The sequence below is a fragment of the Terrapene carolina genome, unplaced genomic scaffold (genome assembly GCF_002925995.2).
Source record: "Terrapene carolina triunguis isolate 2854851 unplaced genomic scaffold, T_m_triunguis-2.0 Scaffold998, whole genome shotgun sequence".
Taxonomy (NCBI): Eukaryota; Metazoa; Chordata; order Testudines; family Emydidae; genus Terrapene; species Terrapene triunguis.
Window position 1 is genome coordinate 250,062 of NW_020665349.1, and position 18,814 is coordinate 268,875.

At 51.6% G+C, this 18,814-nt stretch overlaps 1 protein-coding gene across 1 annotated transcript in view; it reads right to left on the reverse strand.

The window, feature by feature from the left end:
* LOC112113853 (phospholipid-transporting ATPase ID-like) overlaps window positions 1-18,814 on the reverse strand; it is a 73,645-nt gene that overhangs the window by 20,055 nt on the left and 34,776 nt on the right. Inside the window, exons 12-19 of the mRNA XM_029913861.1 lie at window positions 18,688-18,811; window positions 16,219-16,407; window positions 15,625-15,740; window positions 12,734-12,898; window positions 10,131-10,242; window positions 7,949-8,054; window positions 6,479-6,626; window positions 4,883-5,066 (exon numbers count right to left, since the gene is read on the reverse strand). Of these exons, the coding sequence (XP_029769721.1) occupies window positions 4,883-5,066; window positions 6,479-6,626; window positions 7,949-8,054; window positions 10,131-10,242; window positions 12,734-12,898; window positions 15,625-15,740; window positions 16,219-16,407; window positions 18,688-18,811 (1,144 nt within the window). The remainder of the gene's footprint in view (window positions 1-4,882; window positions 5,067-6,478; window positions 6,627-7,948; window positions 8,055-10,130; window positions 10,243-12,733; window positions 12,899-15,624; window positions 15,741-16,218; window positions 16,408-18,687; window positions 18,812-18,814) is intronic.

Here is an 18,814-nt window from a genome sequence, read left to right on the forward strand (position 1 = left end):
TGCAACAAGAGGAGAATCCAGATCATTACGATGATAGTGTTTATCAGACTACCCACTGCATGCTGGGACACGTAGTCTTTGTGGGTCACACCTGCACTTGAGCGGAGGGCATTCCCGCACAGAACACATTTGGCCCACCGGCCACACTGCAGGCTGCTGAGTAACAGATTGGTTTCTGAGTACTAATTTATATATTTCCAACAGCTGAGTTCATTGACGTGCTAATGACAATGAATCTTTTCCTTGACTGTCAATGTTTTCCAGCAGCACAAACTAACTTTATAATATTGCCATTGCTAGAAAATGACCTTTGAGATGTGTTTAAATGCACTGAGTGTGCATGGTCGCTTCCACTCCCCCAGCTGCAGAATATGCTTCTATACACCAAGAACATAAGAACAGCCATACTGGGTCAGACCAACAGCCCATCTAGTTCAAACCAGCCTGAGTCATCTTACAGTCTGTGGGCATTATTAGTTCAATCAAACATTTACACAGAAAAGTCTTAATAATAACTTGCAGTTATTAAACAGAGACATACGTTTAATGTGACAGCTAAGGATAGAGATTTAACGAATGACACCATTCTCGATGGCTGGGGGTTGATTGGATTCGGAGATTCCTATGGAATAATGAGCCGAGCAGAACTCTGAGTCCCCATCCTCTCGTGGTGGTGGTGGTGGTGGTATTTTCTAATTATCACTAATTATCTTTTCTTTACCCTTTCTTGACTGGCTGCCTGACTTATCTCCCTTGAAGCTCCCCACTTAGTCTTTTCTTTCTTAATTAAAAGGCCCCAGTTAATCAATTTGTATAAATTCACATGAGGAAGATTAGCAAGAGACTCTTTTGAATAATCTTACTTTAATTATATCTAGCGTGAGGAATTGTTAGAGTCATAAGGCACCAAATAAAGAAACAATCCTGTCGGCGACTAGAAGGCTGCGTTTTAGGGCCTGACCGGGAGGTGTCCCATGGGTCACACGGGGATGCTAAGACATTCACACAAAACTATACAGAACATTTACAGGCATCCTTTCACACTCCTCACAGACCTATCAGCAGCTATTGTTTGTACTGCAGGAGTGCCCAGAGGCCCCCGGGATGAGGGCTGTCTGATACACTGCCCCAAAGGATCTGCAAACACCATAACAAGTGGGAGTAGAAGACGGGCAGAGGGACTGGGTAGGACAAGGGTAACACTGACAGGCACTCAGGAGGACACCGACAGGTACTTGGAGGGACACCGACAGGCTCTCAGGGGGACACAGACCTACTCTGGGCGCACCCACACAGTCCTGAGTCTTTAAAAAAAAAAAAGGGAATATCTAAAACAAACCCACGAAGATCAGCAACCCTTGCTGGCCACGTACCCAGCTGGGAACCGATCAGGGAACTTCCCCACCCAGGGAACGCCTACTTCACAACCTGCCCATTCAGGCAGCTCTGATCTGGGGCTGCCAGACACTTGCAGAATGCAGTGGCTGTTTCTGCTGGCCAGGTGAATGTCTTGCTGGTGAAAGCCATCCAAGTGGCAGCCCTGGAGACTGACGTCCTTGTTCACGCTCAGAGCTGGAACAGCCCAGAATGTGACAGTGCCAACTGCCCAGTGGCCATGCTAGCCTATTGGGGGCCCGAAGCAGGAGTACCCCCTCCCCCAAATACTAAACCAGGCAAGTTCTTGTAGTAAAAAGGGAACAGGGCCCCCCATGAGCTGCTCAGGGCCCTAAGCAATTGCTTAGTCTGCTTCCGCCTAGTGCCGGCTCTGCAACTTGCCCCCATCACCCTGCTCCGGGTCTCCTTGCCTGGGGGCGAGAGCGTGAGCTACAGTCTCCAGGCCCATTCCCTCCTTGCTGAGCAGGCCAATAATGGGTTTCATTCGGTCTCTACCAACCCCGTGGTGCCTCATGAAGATCCCGATGCAGCCAGACTGGAGAGGAGATCCATGACGGTTCCGTGCGTGCCGGGAGAGTAGAACATGAGAACGAGATCAGCCGTTAGCTCTGGGAGCAGAGACTTGCCCAGGGAGGGTCATGCTCCACTCTCTATCAGTCCCACTGAAGTCAGCAGGGCTAGGTGCGTGGGGAGCAGAATTTGGCTCGTAAGCAGAGCAGAACATCTGCACTGACTTGGTTACTTACTTGTAACCCGAGTTCATTGAGATGGGCTCTGCATAGTCCTACTTGTGGGATCAACTTGCCCGCGCTATCAGCTTCTGGAACTTTCTGCAAAGCAGCATCCACTGGGGCCACTCCAGGGGGTGTGGCCCCAACCAGCCTCAGTTCCTTCCACGACGTCAGGAATTCCTAGCCCGGGACTCCGAAGAGGGGAAGGTGGACGAGGAGTGTGAATACAGACTCCATCTCTAGGAACTCTGGTGCCAGGTAAGTAACCGCCAGTTCTCCCTTGAGCGGCCTCTGCACATTCCCCCTGGTGGGAGTTAAGCGAGCAGTACCGCCCCCAGGCTACGCAGCTCTACGCAAACAGGGACAGCAGGGCACCAAAACGAGGTGAAAGGGCCAAAAAGTAAACGGGGGTGACCGAACTGCTGGCTCCCCTAGAACAAGTCACAACGAGGGAAAGCTTTTGCTAAAAGCACGTACATAGCTCCAGTACCGGTCATGCCACATGGTGCAACGAAGACCTGCCACAGGAGTTGCCTTTGTCCTAGACAAGGACTCTGACAAACCCAGGAAGTTGAACCACTGCCCGGTCATGGTAATTGTGAAACCCAGTGCATTTTACATGGACAATATTTGACCATGATGGACTGGCTCCTCTGGTGTCAGCCCCATGGCTGGCTATAAGGGTTTGGGGAAGTTGTGGATAAGTTTTGGCCCCATAAAAATCATGGCAAAATTCTCTGACCATGCAAAGTAGGAGACATTCAGGACATGCAGACAAGCTAGAGGTCTGAAAGAGATGGAAAGCACAGACACTGCAGAGCTGGAGATGCTGGCAGGCCCACCTGTTCTGTAAGTATGCAGCTGAAAGGAGATCAGTCATTAGCTTGCATCTCAGTAACACTCGGGGCTCTCAAGAATGCCTGACTAATGTTTACATGGAACCTATGAGCGTTACAAGGATAAAAATTACAGCCCCTTCGTTCATGCTAGAAGGGAACACCCCTCGGGTGAGACAAACGAACCTATTCTACGGCAAGATTTGCAGCACAACAGGCATTGCAATGGAAAATTAGGTCTCCTTTTCCGCAGCTCTCACAGCAAAGTAACCACCTCAGATAGCTCTCGAGATACACAGAGCAACCTGGGGACAGATCAGGTAACTCCAGGGTGACAAGAGGCTGTCACAATCTGTGTATCAGAGGTCACAACAGAGATGGCAACCAAACGTCTCTTGGCAGCAATCAAAGAATTGTTGTTTTACACTATGCCAAGTGTAATAAATAGTCCAAAGGTAATGGCCAATGAGCCTGTTATCAGGCCCACCTGCTTCAGAGCGGCTCAGATGGGGAAATCTCTCTCAGTTCATGGAGCAGACTTGGCTGATCAAAGATTCCTGCTTTCCAATAGGATCTTTTGGACCGCAGTATAAACGCTCCTATTCAGGAGTTCACTATCCAGACTCCGGCTCTTGACCAGAGAAACTCTGGACCTTGGTGGAGACTCCCACTCATCTTGGAGGCAGGAGATGAAATGGTTTGGAAAGCAGGACTTTCAGAAACTAATCTCATATTCACGATACTGAATGGCAAAATTGCCAGTCTCTTGCCAAGGCTACTGACAGCAACTTGGTACCAACTAAACCAACACTGGGAAGCCCTTTAAATTCAATCCAGGGCACCATATAGAGAAGTTCCTGCTCTTGGTTCAGGAAACAAATGCAATATTGATGTTAGGTTTTGCTTGCCTGTGAATCGGAACCACCGACAAGCAGAGTATCCCTGGTGGGAAAGGACTTAGCTGGTATTTGCCCCCTTGTAGAAAAAAATAATACAAGATGGAGCCCTTGATAGAGCACTTGCATGTTGAGTGTCAATTCTGCTCTAAGAGTCTGTCAACGTCTCTTCTTTCCCTGGTGGAGGATACTGAACTTTATGAATGGGAAGTTTTCCCGACACAACTGGCTAGAGCACCCCCTCTGTGGTGGTCCAGGTAACGCATCGCTGTAATGCTGCCCATCAGAACCTAGGTTTGGATTTATGAAGGGGAGAAAACCCTCACAGGCCAGAAATGGCTCTCAGCTCTGATACCTTGACATGGAGCCACATCTCTCACTGAGACGACAAACCTGGGAGTGGATGGAGCGTGAGGTGAAGAACCTTTTCTCTCCTTTAGAACTACTACTGCCCATGGCAGGAAGGTGACCTGGGAAACTCCCTGGAGGGCATGTTCTTTCCCTGCCTAGTGAAATAAGGCATCTAGAAAGCACTGGGACATTGTGGCTCAGGTGTTCCTAGGGTAAAGACAAGGTGATGGAGTCAGGAAGAACCCTGCTGAGGCCTCAGACACAGCCTGCTGTGAAAGCTATCACTTACCTGCACCAGTAAGGAATCTGACCACTGCAGGAAAGTTTGTAGGTCTGGAATACATCCAGGTTTCAAAGACCCCATGCTGCCTAGCGGGGATGAAGGTACAATTTTATTGATCAAGGTCTACTTTGACTCCAAACACAGGGATGTGCAGAGAGACAGATGTATGAAGATGTGAAAGTGACTGCCTTTGAGACTGGCTGATAGCTCTGGCTGTTGGTAGCTGTGATGCGACCACGGCACAGAAGAATCTGGATCCAGGACAAGTTCCAGATTAGAGAGCCTTGCACTAGCAGAGCAGCTCCCACTCTTCTTGCAGAGTGGGCATTGCTGTGTGCCAGTGCGGAAGAACACATCAGGAGACAGCTGGGCAGGGCTGCCTCTACTTACTTTTGATCATGCTGACATCATTTGCCCCATCACCGATCGCCAGGGTCACGGCCTTCTTGTACTTCTTCACTAGCTCCACCACCTGGGCTTTCTGCAGGGGGGTCACCCGGCAGCAGATCACCACTTTGCACATGCAGGCTGTTCTCACCAGCTCAAGCTCCAAGTTCCCTTCTAGTGCGTAAGCCTGTGGAGCGGAGGAGAACGTGCTATGAAAGTGAGGTCAGTCCAGAAACAGCGCCAGCCCAAACCACAGAACCAGCAGGAGGAAGAATAACGAACCCATTGTGTCAGAGGAAGTGCCGGGGAGGCAGGACGCCCACAGGCGCTACTAGGCCAAGAATAAGAGCTGGGATGAGATTTTCTGAGCAGCAACGACAATGGCCTCTATCACCAAAGCTCCCCCCTTTTCATTACTAGCAGTGACACTAGTGGAGTTTGCCCTCTTGACCTTGGTGGGTGGGTCTCTGCTCACTCCTGGCTTAGTTCCTAAGGTGTGAGTAGAGGCTTGTGTCCTGAGAAGACCCTGCAGCTCTGACTTTCTATTACAATTATAAACATGCTGTAACTTACAATTAATCAACTCCCACGAACGTTCCTCAATGGACCCTCCATAATTCCCTTTCCTGCCAAATCCAGGACCCATGTAAAAATCATCTGTCTGATCTACAGGCTCCAAGCCCCCCGGCCTCCAAAAAAACCCCAAACAAAACCAGTCCCATATGGGCTGATTTACAATTTGGGAGTGCTTTAAAAAAGTCTAGTAGAACATGTCATAAGAAAAAGACAAACAAAATAAATCTTCCTTCCCAGTATTGACCTTTTACTTTATTAGGATGTGTTATTTCCATTCCTGAAATCAACATAGATAACCGGACATCTGCTCAGAAACTCATCCCTCCACCACTGCCTGGCAGGTAGGGACACATTTCTGCCTTTTCACATTTCTTACAGAATGTGCTTCTTGTGCTTTGATGTCTTCTCTGCAGACATTCACGGAGGGAACCCACATGACTCCCTCCTCCCCCGAGCCATACAGCAGGCCAGCTGCCCTTTCCACTTAAGGCAGCAAATCAGCAGCCCAGATTTCCTTTCTTCCAAAACCAGTAAGCCGTGTGAGTCACCAACGCCCCCGCGTCCCTCCCAGCAGCAGCAGGCAGGCTTGCTCAGCTGGAGAGACCGTTTCGTGATTCGGTTTTCCCCTGCTATTGACAGCAATAGTTTTTACCACTTTCCAAAAGAGCCTCAATGCACAAAAACCTCCCCTAACAAAACGTTATACGCAAGCCTCGATAATGTCCCTCCATGCACACAAATCACTGTGTCCTGTGATGCTGTGCGGCTGGCCATAACAAACATGGTGCCGCTCTCCACTTGCTGTTGTTATTTTTGTTTAAACAGGATCGCAGATGTGAACGCGGCAACACTGGGACTCTGTCACCACCCTCGTGGCGCTGGTTCAGGCTCCAGGCTCCGTGTGAGAAAAGCTAGTGGCTTTCCTGCACACTCAGGGGCAGATTTTCCAGGGAACCCAGAACTCAGTTTGCCCCCCGCTCTTGGACAAGCCTGGCGGCAACAGGCACTCCAACCCATCCTTACCAAGCTATGGCCGTTAATAACCAGGCCATACACCCCGTTCGCTTGCTCTTCAGGTAAGATCCTTGACTTCATGGAAGGGTTTTCAAACTTGATGTTAATTTCATCACTGTCCAGGAAGGAATCCGGATTCATTTTCTTCCTTGCAGTCCTTAAAAGGATCAGTCATTAAAAATACAGAAACAAATGTAAGTTATTTTCTTAAACCCAGGTTTATTAAAGAAAAACATGGACCCCATTGTTAGTATCGTTCTCCTTGCAGAGGGTTTTGAAGGGCTCTGGCAGCACACAGGGCTGGAGTGGCCTTGGGAGAATTCCGCTAGTGTCAGAGCAGTGTCTGGCGAGGATATGGGGCCCTAGGATTCCCTGCCCCTGAAGCACCCAGCCGAGGGGCTAGCTGGGGCAGATGCAGAGCAGCCCGTAGGAAGCTGTGGGGTGGCCACTGGAAGTTATAGCAGCCCCTGGAGCAGACAGAATCCATGAGACACAAAGGTGGCTTCAAACCACCTTTACTCCTCCCATTAGGCAGTGCCTTCTGAGACACCGGCCCCCACCTAGGCCCCCATCATCAGACATCAAGAACAATCTCTTTATTCCTGGTCGGACCACCGCCTTCTCCTTTCCTAGATCACAGGGCTCCATCTGGCTCCTCCCTACAGACGAGCTGAGAAAAGCATCCAGCTACGAGACCAGAACAAGGATGACCTGTTGGCGCAGCGAGAACCACTTTATGTCCACAACTAAAGGCATCGTGGCCCCAGACCCTCTGGCCCATGACGATCCAGAGTGGTCAACTGTGTCCTTTTTTACATCAATTTTAGGGCCAGAACGGACCATTCATAATCATCTAGTCGGACTTGCACAGGCCACAGAATTTCACTCCGTGATTCCTGCATGAAGCCCATCTCTGCTGGCTGAATTAGAGCGGACCTTTCAGAGACAGCCAGTCTAGAGTTAACTTTTGGTGAACTGTGTTAGATGAAAGATGTGGACAAATTGGAGAAAGCCCAGAGACAAGCAACAACAAGGAATAATGGTCTAGAAAACATGACCTATGAGGGAAGATTGAAAACATTGGGTTTGTTTAGTCTGGAGAACAGAAGACTGAGGCGGCACATGATAACAGCCTTTAAGTACATACTGAGGAAAGGACAGGAAGCAATGGGCTTAAATTGCAGCAAGGGAAATTTAAGTTATCCATCAGGGTGGTTAAGCACTAGAACAAATTGCCCAGGGAAGTTGTGGAATCTCTGTCATTGGAGATGTATAAGAACAGGTTAGACAAACACCTGTCAGGGTGGTCTAGATAATGCATAGTCCTGGCACAGTGCATGGGACGGGACTAGATGGCCTATTGAGGTCCCTTGTTCCACGTCTATGATCCTATGAAGACAGAAGGCTTGAATGGCACAAACACCCTCCAGTTCTCTGTGCCAAACACACCACATGGCGATGCACAATCTGGCTGTTTACCTGAGTTCATCTAACACGGCCTCAGAGGTGTGGCCTTCAATAATGAAAACGTCCTTCATGTCATCATGCAGCATGTTACAGGAGTAGCCAATGTTCACGGCAGTCTCTGGAAAAATCAACCATTTCATTCAGACTCAGACAGGAATGACGTCGGTTACCCAGCCACCCTGCACTCTCCTTGGGCCATTTCCATGGCTGACAAGTACCGTGCATCTCATCAGAGAGAGGCCTGGGCCACACACAGCTGTCAGTTCTAAAGGAACCAGCGAGTCTGGCTGGATGGTCTTAGCACCAGGCTCACAACGACCGGGCTTCCTAGGGCCACAGAGATTGACATCTCGGCACAAGAGACTCAGCTCTTCATGCTGCTGAAGTGGAGGCACTGACTTTCCCATGCAATTTACTGCATGTGGATCGTCTGCTGTGCATGGACCCTGATGATACAAGGGCGCTTCTGAGGAGCCTTTCGCCCTATGTCCTTGGACGGCATTTCTCCTGCCTGCTCTGCAACATGCTGCCTTCAGCCCTGTGCCCGAGAAGGGGCTGGATTTCAGCAGGACTGAAGGTAAAAAATGGACAGATCCTGAGCTTGCTGACATCAAAGGAACAATGTCAATCTACACCAGCTAAGGATCTGGCCCGTGTCCAAAAAGCCATTTGGCCTCTTTGGGGAAGAAAGGCGTAATAGAAACCATCTCTCCAGCTCTCCAGATGAGGGTGGGGGGGTCGTGAGGACCAGAGGGGCAGATATAGGTTGTGCGGTTCCATTTGCTGTTTAGTTCTTGTTAGGAAAACACAGCTCCACAGAAAAATGCTGCGGTGAGCCTGGCAGTCCAGGTGCCAGCTCATGCCAAGGCCACTAGGCCTCACTGAAAACACTGACAAATGCACAGCTGGAAACCCACCTGGCTCACCTGGGTGCTAGCATTGCTAAAACAGATGTTCCGTGTCTAAGCAAGTGTGCAGCGTTTGACCTTTATGAACTGCGTGTGAGTTGCTGCCGGCATTGAGCTCACTGGTAATAGCTGCACCCCATGCTATAGGGGGACAGGGAAGGGTTTGCTCTGTAGCTAGAGAAGTGTTTGCTATGACACTGGAAACCCCCAGTCAGGAGAGGAGCGTTACCAAGTGTGACATACCAGTGAACCACTAGGGGTGTCCCCTGCCCAACAGAAGGACGCCCATAGACACCAGATGAACCACTGGGGAACATCAGTGGACAGGAGACTTTGTGGATTGCTCCCCACACCCCCATGAAGTACGCAAACCCATGTCCCCTTACAGTCTGAACTGTGGGGGAAGGGAATAAAATCCCAGACCAGAAGGATCTGTATCACCATGCTGCTTGGCATTTGGAGAGGGCAGTATTTCTAAGCATAAGCAAGGGATCCCCAAGCTGCTTAGCTTGGGTTACCCCTAAAGGACATCTAGAGCTTGCCCATTACAGCAGCTTCTGTTACTTTTTGGAACCTAAGGGCAGGTCCACCCTACAAATTTACCTTGGCGCACTGCGCAGCTGTAGCATGTCTGGTGAAGATGCTCTAAGCCAACGAGAGAGCTCTCCCACCGGCTTAACTCCACCTCCACGAGAGGCAGTAGCTACGTTGGCAGGAGAGCTTCTCCCCTGACATATCGCTGTCTACACTGCGGGGTAAGGTCAGTGTAACTACATCACTCAGGGGGGTGGATTTTTCATACCACTGAGCGATGTAATTATACCAAAGTGAGTGTGTAGTGTCGACCAAGCCACCTGCTTTACCCTTGTAAACAACTCTCATTTCTTTTTCCTAGTTAATAAACCTTTAATTAGTTTATTACAGGATTGGCTACAAGCGCTGTCTTTGGTGAGAGATCTAAGATACCACTGACCTGGGGTAAGTGATTGGTCCTTTGGGATTGGGAGTAACCTGAATAGTGCTGTGATTTTTGGAGTAAGGGACCATCTATCACAAAGGCAGGCTCTCCTGGGTGGCAAGACAGACTGGAGTGCCCAAGGGGGCTGTCTGTGCCTGCAGCCTCAGGACTCACCGTGGGTCTGACCATTCAGACCCCTGGAGTTTTGCCTGAGTAAACAGGATGCAGGCTATGGAGGGAACAGCCTATCCATAGGAGAGGAGAGGAGAGGAAAGTCAGAGGCAGTAGCCCATAGCCCTGCGTGTCTGTCCCAGACCATCTCCTTTACCTTGCTTGTCTCCAGTAAGAACCCAGATTTTAATGTGGGCTTTGGCCAGGGTTTCAATCGTCTGGGGGACTCCATCTTGTAACTTGTCCTCGATAGCCGTGGCACCTAGCAGCTTCAAAGACAGAGGGAAATGGGTGAGCTCCCCAGTGGTCAGCACCAGAGGAGAGCGCAGTCGCGTCTGCTCCGTCCATCCAGCAGCGCTCACCGTGCTGGGGGCTCAGCCCAGGCTTGATTCCACTCAGCTCTAGTTATCGTACGCATTAGGCTCCGGTCCCACAAACCCGTGTGCCTGTGAGTCACCCCGCTGACCCGTGTGCATGCACCAATCACTCAGGTACCTGCTTGCAGGACTGGAGGCCTCGCTCTTTCTCCACCCACCCTGCACTTACAGCAGCACAGCGCGGTAACGTACAGACAGGAATATTGTCCACACGGATGTATCAGGCCACAAACATTGTTAAGAGTCTCTTTCTCTACTTGCTGGGAACACCCACTGACCTCGAATCTTGGTGAGACGTGACCCAGGGAGGTGATGATCAGATGCAAATGAGATTTCGGCTCTAGCTTCTAGCTGAGGTTTTTAGACAGAGCTTCCTACCTGCTGTTGGGGGAGGCTCAGAGTTCAGGTCTCAGGCTCTGAGCCAGTGCCTGGGTCTGACTGGGGTATCAGGACCAAAATCTCCTACGCTATGTTTGAGAGACCTCCGCTATCCTGAAGGGCAGACATCTCCTCCGTCCGCTGTTCTTGTATCGTTCCTTGGAATCCAAGACAATGTCACAGCAAGCACACTCGCCTTTCCAGAATGCACACCTGTGACCCATGCTGACAGTTACCTGGATCTCTGAACCACATCTTATTAAGTCAGTTACACGTGGGGCTTGCTCCAGATCCCCTGTGGCCTAACGGTGTATTCATAACCAGCCGGCTAGTGAGTGATCAGGTGAGGGAAGCACGGAACGGAAAAGAAAAGATGAAAAAGACTAAACAACTCCTGCTTGTCACAGCATAGAGCAAGGTCTGCTCTGACGCCCTGCGTCCAATAGCAGCGTGGGGCTGAGTCACCCAGGGTGTCATAGATGTAACGAGAAAGCCTCTCTCACCCAGGCAGCTGCAAGCCCTCCGCCGCCTTTTGAATCTGGTCTGGAAGCGTTTCGGTCCTCCCCAAGCAGAGCTCAATAGAGCGCCCCTGGATACTCATGAATTCCCAACACACGGAGGCTACAGGGCCACGGGACGAAGGCCTGAGCTCTCCCGTGGCCAGGCTCTCTCTGTAGCTGTAGTGAAGCACCATGGAGCTGTGGTATCTGGTACTGCGCATGGCCGGTGGGGAAAACCCATGGGCAGTGTCCAGGAGCGCCGCCAGCTTTTTTGCCGCCCTAGGCAGCGGAAGGTCCCGCCCCCAAAATGCCGCCCCCGATTGCGGCGGCCGAAGATCCAGCCGCCGCGGTCGCCACCCCCCAAATGTTAGCGCCCCAGGTGACCGCCTGGGTCGCCTAATGGGTTGCGCCGGCCCTGGCAGCGTCAGGAGTTCTGCTGGCCTTTGCCTGCCCAGATCCGGCGTCCAAACCACGGAAGGGGGAGGGGAACAGCGTCCTTTCCATGACTCTCCCCTTTGCTTTGAACGCAATCAGCATGAAGCTGAACACGTCTTATTAAAATCTCTGAACTTAACCAGGTTCCATCCTCACTCTCCATCATGACCTCCCCCTACTGCCTCCCAGCTCCTTCCACAGGTCCCTGACACTGCACAGAAAACCTCCTGTCCTCAGCTCTCAGCAGGATCATGAGACTGCATGACCCAGGACCCTCCGACTGCCTCGTGGCCTCCCTGCCAGCATCCCCCACACCAGATTCTCCTTTCTCTCTCTCTCACCGACTGGGCTATCCCTCCCCCAGTTCCTGCCTGCAAATAAAGGCCTTTCTTTCCAGGGTGCACACACAGGCCCACAGGAAACAGAAACCTTCTTGGAGAGCGTGACAACGCAGCTGTAGAGTTTCCAAGATTTCATAAGAGCTGCTGTGATTGCAAAAGCTGCATCGCCTCCATTCAGATAGGGCAGGTATCTTCTTTTCATTCATTCCCCACAGCGAGCACGCACCGGTGAACCCCAGGGGCATTCAAAAAGCAGCAGCATCACTCACAGGAGGACCCTGCTTGCAGATCACAGTTTAGTCATCGCCTGCAGTCACTTCAAGCTGACACAAACACCCCTCTCTCCTCCCAGGCTGATAGACCAGAGTAAAGGCTCCTCCAGAAATGCAGAGGGACCCAGGAGCTACTCAGGACAGGGCTGTTACAGCTTGTCATTTAGAAGTTGGAAGAATGAACGTACAAGGGACAGCTATGAAATATCACCTCCATCAAACTCCAGTGTGTTCGCCCATCGCAAGTCACCTAATCAGACAACCACACAAGTTAATATAAAACTGGTCCCAGCCAGCTCCTGGATGCACACCAAGGTGTCAGTGAAAACCCAGGACTGCCATGATCAAAGCCATTTTAGTTACACAACCCACGTAAAGTCATAGCGATCTGCTTACTGACGAACCAACCTCCCGGCTGCCTGCCCACAGCTTGACCCAGATTCCATGAAAGACCAACCATTAAGTCTTTTTCAATCTCTTCGTATAACTCAGATAACTTCTCTTCCCGTTCATCCAGGGCAGTGCTTGCTTCATGGTGACGTTTGTGCCACTCCTCAAAGTAGTCTTCCTGCAGGTTTTTGTAGGCCACAACCAGTGTCCTCAAGCCTTCACCTGCAAACTCCTGCAAGACATGAGTGGGACAGGTGAGGTCCATGCAGTGGAGCATTCTTCTCACTTGATCTGCAAGGAGCGCTATTTACAAACACCCTCTCACCCAAAAGATGCCAACCCAACTTCTGCAATGAAACGGATGAAAACTTGCATCTAGCACTTTAAACTCACCAGCAACTGGAAATCCAGATCTACTCTTGAACAGATCCATTTTTAACTGCAGTCTATTGCCCATACAAGACCAAATCCAAAGGGTTTTCCTACACTTTGACTCTAAAGTTTTCCATTACCATGGCACCTATGTCACTGGTATTTGGATGAGGCCTACATAAAACACACACAAAAGAGCTACTCCCAGAATTTCAGAATTGTGTCCATGCAATTGCTTGGCAGAACCGTTGGTGTGACTGCATGCTTTCTTTGCCCTGAACAACAGTCACTGCATGCACAATTTCAATGAGCAATCGCATCTGCACCTTCACCGCATAAGTGACTGAAAATCTGGACCCCAATGCTCGTCGTAACCATCCCAACAGCGAGGTTCCCTTTTGGAAAGCTCAGATTCTCCCTCAGGGGAGGACAGGTGGTACAGCCACCATCCTCCTCCGGTGGGTTCCGCTGGGGGAGGGCAGCTTTCAGCTGCCTATGGAATGTGCTGCGTCCTCAGCACCTCCTCCTCCAGCGCTGGCCTGCTGTCTCACTGCGCTGGGACTCTGCTATCCCATTGCAGGCCGTCTGGCAGAGCAGGGATTGCAGACGCTTGCGCCAGTGTAACCCCTCCTGGGGGGCTTTCCACTACCTGGGGCCCTGGGCTCTGGCCAGTGCCAGCTGGGGGTGAGCAAAGGCCCCGATAGATAATATCTTGTTAATTGTATCTTATATACAAATGCAAGAACTCTAAATACTAAGATGGGTGAACTTGAGCGCCGGGTATTAATTGAGGATATAGATACAGTCATTCCTCATTTAACATTCTATGTTCCTGAAAAATGCGACTTAAAGCAAACTGATGTTAAGCAAATCCAATTTCCCCATAAGAATTAATGTAAATGGGGGGTTAGGTTCCAGGGAAATTCTTTTTTGCCAGACAAAAGGCATTATATACAGGCTTTGTCCACGGCGCACAGCCTCCCTCCCCTGCCTCCTGAACACCACAAGACAGCTGATTGCCGCGGGCAGGAGGCGGGGGGAGCAGGGAGAAGGCGCTGATCCGCAGGGTCCGCCAGCGGGTGGGAGGCTCTGGGGGGGGGTGTGTAGGGGAGCTGATAGGGGGGCTGCCAGCCGTGGACAAAGCAGGTGGCCAAATGACGTTATAGTGGAGCATTGAACAACTTTAAACGAGCATGTTCTGTAATGGAGCCGGGACATAACATCGAAGCAACGTTAAGTGAGAGGACATTAAGTGGGAAGTTACTGTATAATAGGCATCATGGAAACTTGGAATAATGATCATCAGTGGGACATGATAATACCAGGGTATAAAATATACAGGAATGACAGAGTAGGTCACAGAGGTGGGGATGTGGGGGTGGCCCTACAAATGAAAAAAAGCGCAGAGTCAAACATAGTAAGAATCTTAATTGAATCAAACTGTACCACAGAATCTCTACAGATAGAAATTCCATGCTCCAAAAATAAGAGTATAGCAGTAGAAATGTACTATCCATCACCTGACCAGGACGGTGATGGTGATTGTGAAATGCTCAGGGAGCTTAGGGAGGCTACAAAAACAGAAAACCAAATAAAAATGGGGCCTGTCAACTATCCCCATATTCATTAAGAACATGTCAACTCAGGACGGGAGGCAGAGATGAAATTTCTAGACACCATCAATGACTGCTTCTTAGAGCAGCTAGTCCTGGAACCCACAACGGGAGAGGCATTTCTTGATTTAGTCCTAAGTAGAGCACAGGAACTGATCCAAGAGGTGATTAGCTAAGTCACCGTGATCATAATGTAGCTAAATTTAACTTCCTTGTAGGGGAAAAATACCAAAGAAACCCACTATGGTAGCATTTAACGTCAAAAAGGGGAACTACACAAAAAGGAGGCTAGTTAAACAGAAGTTAAAAGGAACAATCACAAGAGTGAAATGCCTGGAAGCTGCATGGAAACTTTTAAAAACACCATAATAGAGGCTCAAACTCTATGTATACCCCAAACAAAAATGCCCCCATGGCTAAACAAAGGAGTAAAAGAGGTGGTTAGAGACAAAAGACACCTTTTAAAAATTGGAAGTCAAATACCACTGAGGATAATAGACAGAACATCAACTCTGGCAAGTCAAGTGTAAAAGTATAATTAGGTAGAGCAGAAAAGAATTCGAAGAGCAACTAGCAAAAGACACAAAACCGAAGAGCAACGGTCAGATCTGAGGTTACTGCTGACCTGGGTTGTATTTAGAAAGAGGAAAGGCTCAGTAGCCCGTTACCAATTGCCTGAACTATCCAGACTTCAAAACACAACTAAATGTAAGGAGCCGATGAACGTGTTTTTCAGGCAATGGCCCCCTGAGTCTTTACAGAATAATTCTTTCCTTTCCACGGTAAGTTACGCATTAGTTGCCGATCTCCCAGGGAGATGCCTTTAGGGTTGCTTTAGAGATCATCCACTTTTCAGTCTCAGTGTCGGTTCCATTCCCAGCTCCAATGGTGGCATCAGAGACGCTCACCGAGAACAGGGGACTCCCACCCTGCCCGTTATCTGCAGAGGGGTTCCCCGGCAGGGGGCACTTACATTCAAGTGTTCCATGGTCTCTTCCTTGAGGGATTCACAGGACGCATCCAGCAGTTCATAGACAATGGTGTCAGCGCCCTTGCAATACAAGGTCAGGTCACCTTCCGGACTTCGCACTAAAAGCAATAGGAACAAAAGTTCTGCAAAACCCAGACGACGGCATTTGGCAGCCATCACATCAAGTGTGTGTAGAGACATTCAAACGCGGCCCGCCAGGGGTGAGGCTCACACCTGCTTTGCACAGAATGGAGGAGAATGCAGCCACTCCCGTCTTTAATACGGAGGTGTGGCAGCACAGACTGCAGGCTGCCCAACACGCACTGCTCCCTCGTGACCTGAGCAGACACACTGCTGAAGCATGTAGTAGGGGAGGGGGGCAAGGACATCAATATCCAGATGCCAAGAGACGTCTGCCACTGAAGACCTGGCCCCGCTCCCAGTGAAGTCCCTGGTCACTTCCACTCTATCAATACATTTACCCCACGCTAATCACTGCAGGATCTGGACACCACAGAAAAGGAGACCCGGCACAAGGAGTACGAGTTGGAGAGGCCGACCGAGCAGAAAAGTGGAAGGGGAGTGGCGGGAACGCACCGATGACAGACATCCTTTTGCGCACGTTGTTGAAGTCCAGAATAGCCAGGAGTTCGTAGACCTTTGTTTCTCCCATTTCCACCACAGTGATGGTCTCGGGGGTCCGCGCACGAAACACAAAGCCAAAGTTTCGGGCGGCAGTGACCAGGGCTCCTTCGTCCGGAGACTGGGCCTGATACACCAGGTTACCTGCCAGGCAAGGAAGAAACACTGTATGTTCATCTCAGTCCTAGATATCATCACCCTGCTCCTGATGTGAACCAAACACAAGGGCTGAGGCATTCTATAGCCACTGCTCATCTCCGGTCCGTCCATATACCGGCCAGATGCAATAAAACCCGCCCACAGACGCACCCCTCACAGGCCACAGACTGACACACGTCCGGGACGGAGAAGCTCCATTAGGTCCCATTGAATCCATCCCCCAGAGCCAGTGCAGGACTGGTTCCTAGCCTCCGTCTAGTGGAAGGATCTCCCTCTGCTTGGGAGACTTCCGCAGCCCAAGGGATCTCACTGCCAGGAACGTTTCCTTGGCTCAGCCCTTCACCACCCCAGGTACCGTCCGCATTGGTATTGACGCCTTTCAGATCCCAAAGGACAGGCCTGCCGCAGCGCTCAGTAGGGCAACGGGACTCGGCCCTAGATGGAATGTGGGGGGACAGGAGCGCGGGATTAGCATGACTAACGAGCCCCCATTTGTCACGATGCAGCAGGCACTGCCCCTTGCGTGAGCTCAGCTCTGCTGACTGGTGCAGGGAGGACGCAGGGCGTGGCTTTATTCCCATCGGCTCTGGGGGGCCAGTGCCACCAGCAGCTCTCGGCTTGCAGAGCCTTTGCACTCCTTGGAGTAGTTATTGCACTTTGGCCAGCCCTTACTCTGGGCCACAAGGCCTGGGAGTCTCCTGGGGTCCTCTCCCCACGAGGCACCCGCAGAGCAGCCACACACTGACTCGGGCGATTCGAGCCCTGTGTGAATACAAACATTTGGATCCACATCTGATCCGCAGCAGCACCCTTTAGAGCAGCAGCTCTGAACCAGGCATCTATGCCCCCCTGGGGGGCCGTGAGCCGGTTTCAGGGGGTCCATGGCCCCGCGGGGCCGAAGCCTGGAGCTCCGCGAAGGGGATGCCAGGGCTCAGTGCTCCAGGCATCAGCCCCCTCGGGGCTCAGGGCTTTGTGGGGGGACCCCCTGAAACCACAGCCCCCCCAGAGGGCCACGAATCCTCAGTAGAGAACCGCTGCTCTAAAGCTCTGTGTGGGTAAACAAATTTGAATCCACATCCAATCTGCCATCCGCAAAGATGGCAAACAATACAGCCACCTCTTAGGGGTGCCAGGCATCTGGATTTTGACCGGAACACCTGGTCGAAAAGGGACCCTGGCGGTTCCAACCAGCACCGCAGACCAGGCCGTTAAAAGTCCCGTCAGTGGCGCAGTGGGGCTAAGGCTGGCTCCCTGCCTGCCCTGGCTCCATGTGGCTCCTGGAAGTGGCCGGCAAGTCCGGTTCCTAAGCGCAGGGATGGCCAGAGAGGCTCTGCGCACTGCCCCTGCCCCCACCCAGAGCACTGGCTCCGCAGCTCCCATTGGCCAGGAACTGCAGCCAATGGGAGCTGTGGGGGCAGCGCCCGCAGGTGAGGGCAGCACAAACCACGCAGAACTGCCTGGCCGCCCCTGTGCCTAGGAGCTGGACATGCCACGTGGAACCAGGGCAGGTAGGGAGCCTGCCTTGGCCCGGCTGCTGCACCAACAGGGAGCCGCCTGAGGTAAGCGCCGTCTGGCTGGAGCCCGTACCCTGAACCCCCTCCTGCACCCCAACCCCCTGCCCCAAGTCAGAGCCTCTTCCTGCACCCTAAGTCCCTCTCAGAATCAGCACCCCAACCCCATGCCTCAGCCAAGCCTCCTCCCGCACCCCAAGCCCCTCGGCCTCAGCTCCAGAGCCCCACCCTGCACCCCAAACCCCTCATCCCCGGCCCCAGCCCAGAGCCCCCCCTCCTGCACCGCAACCCCCTGCCCCAGCCCAGTGAAAGTGGGTGAGTGAGAGGGAGGATGGATGGAGTGAGTGGGGGGCAGGGTCTCAGAGAAGGGGTGGGGCAGGGGTGGAGCCACAGGGAAGGAGCGGGGCGAGGGGCAGGGCAAAGGTGTTCAAAAGTTGGCATCCCTACCACATCTGCAGATGTGGGTATCTGCGGATATAAAGCGGATCTCCGCGGATTTGCAGGGCTCTGCAGATAGGGTGAGCACACAGCAAGTGTGAAAAATCGGGACTGGGGGTGGGGGGTAATAGGCTCCTATATAAGACAAAGCCCCAAATATTGGGACTGTCCCTATAAAGTGGGGACATTTGGTCACCTTATCTGCAGATGATTTCCCAGTGGACCCGTACCCGTGTCTGCAGAGAAATGACGGCCTAGCACACTGCTACGACGTACAGGCCGTGACAGCCACATCGGTGCCTTCCGCAACGCTCACCTGCCTTCTTCTCTTCTGGCATCACGGTGTGACACAGCGAGAGTAACCGGAAAAACCTGTGTGTCGCGGCATCGTCCAGCTTCACGGCTTCCACCAGGCTGTGGTCGTAGAACATGAACTTTGGGTC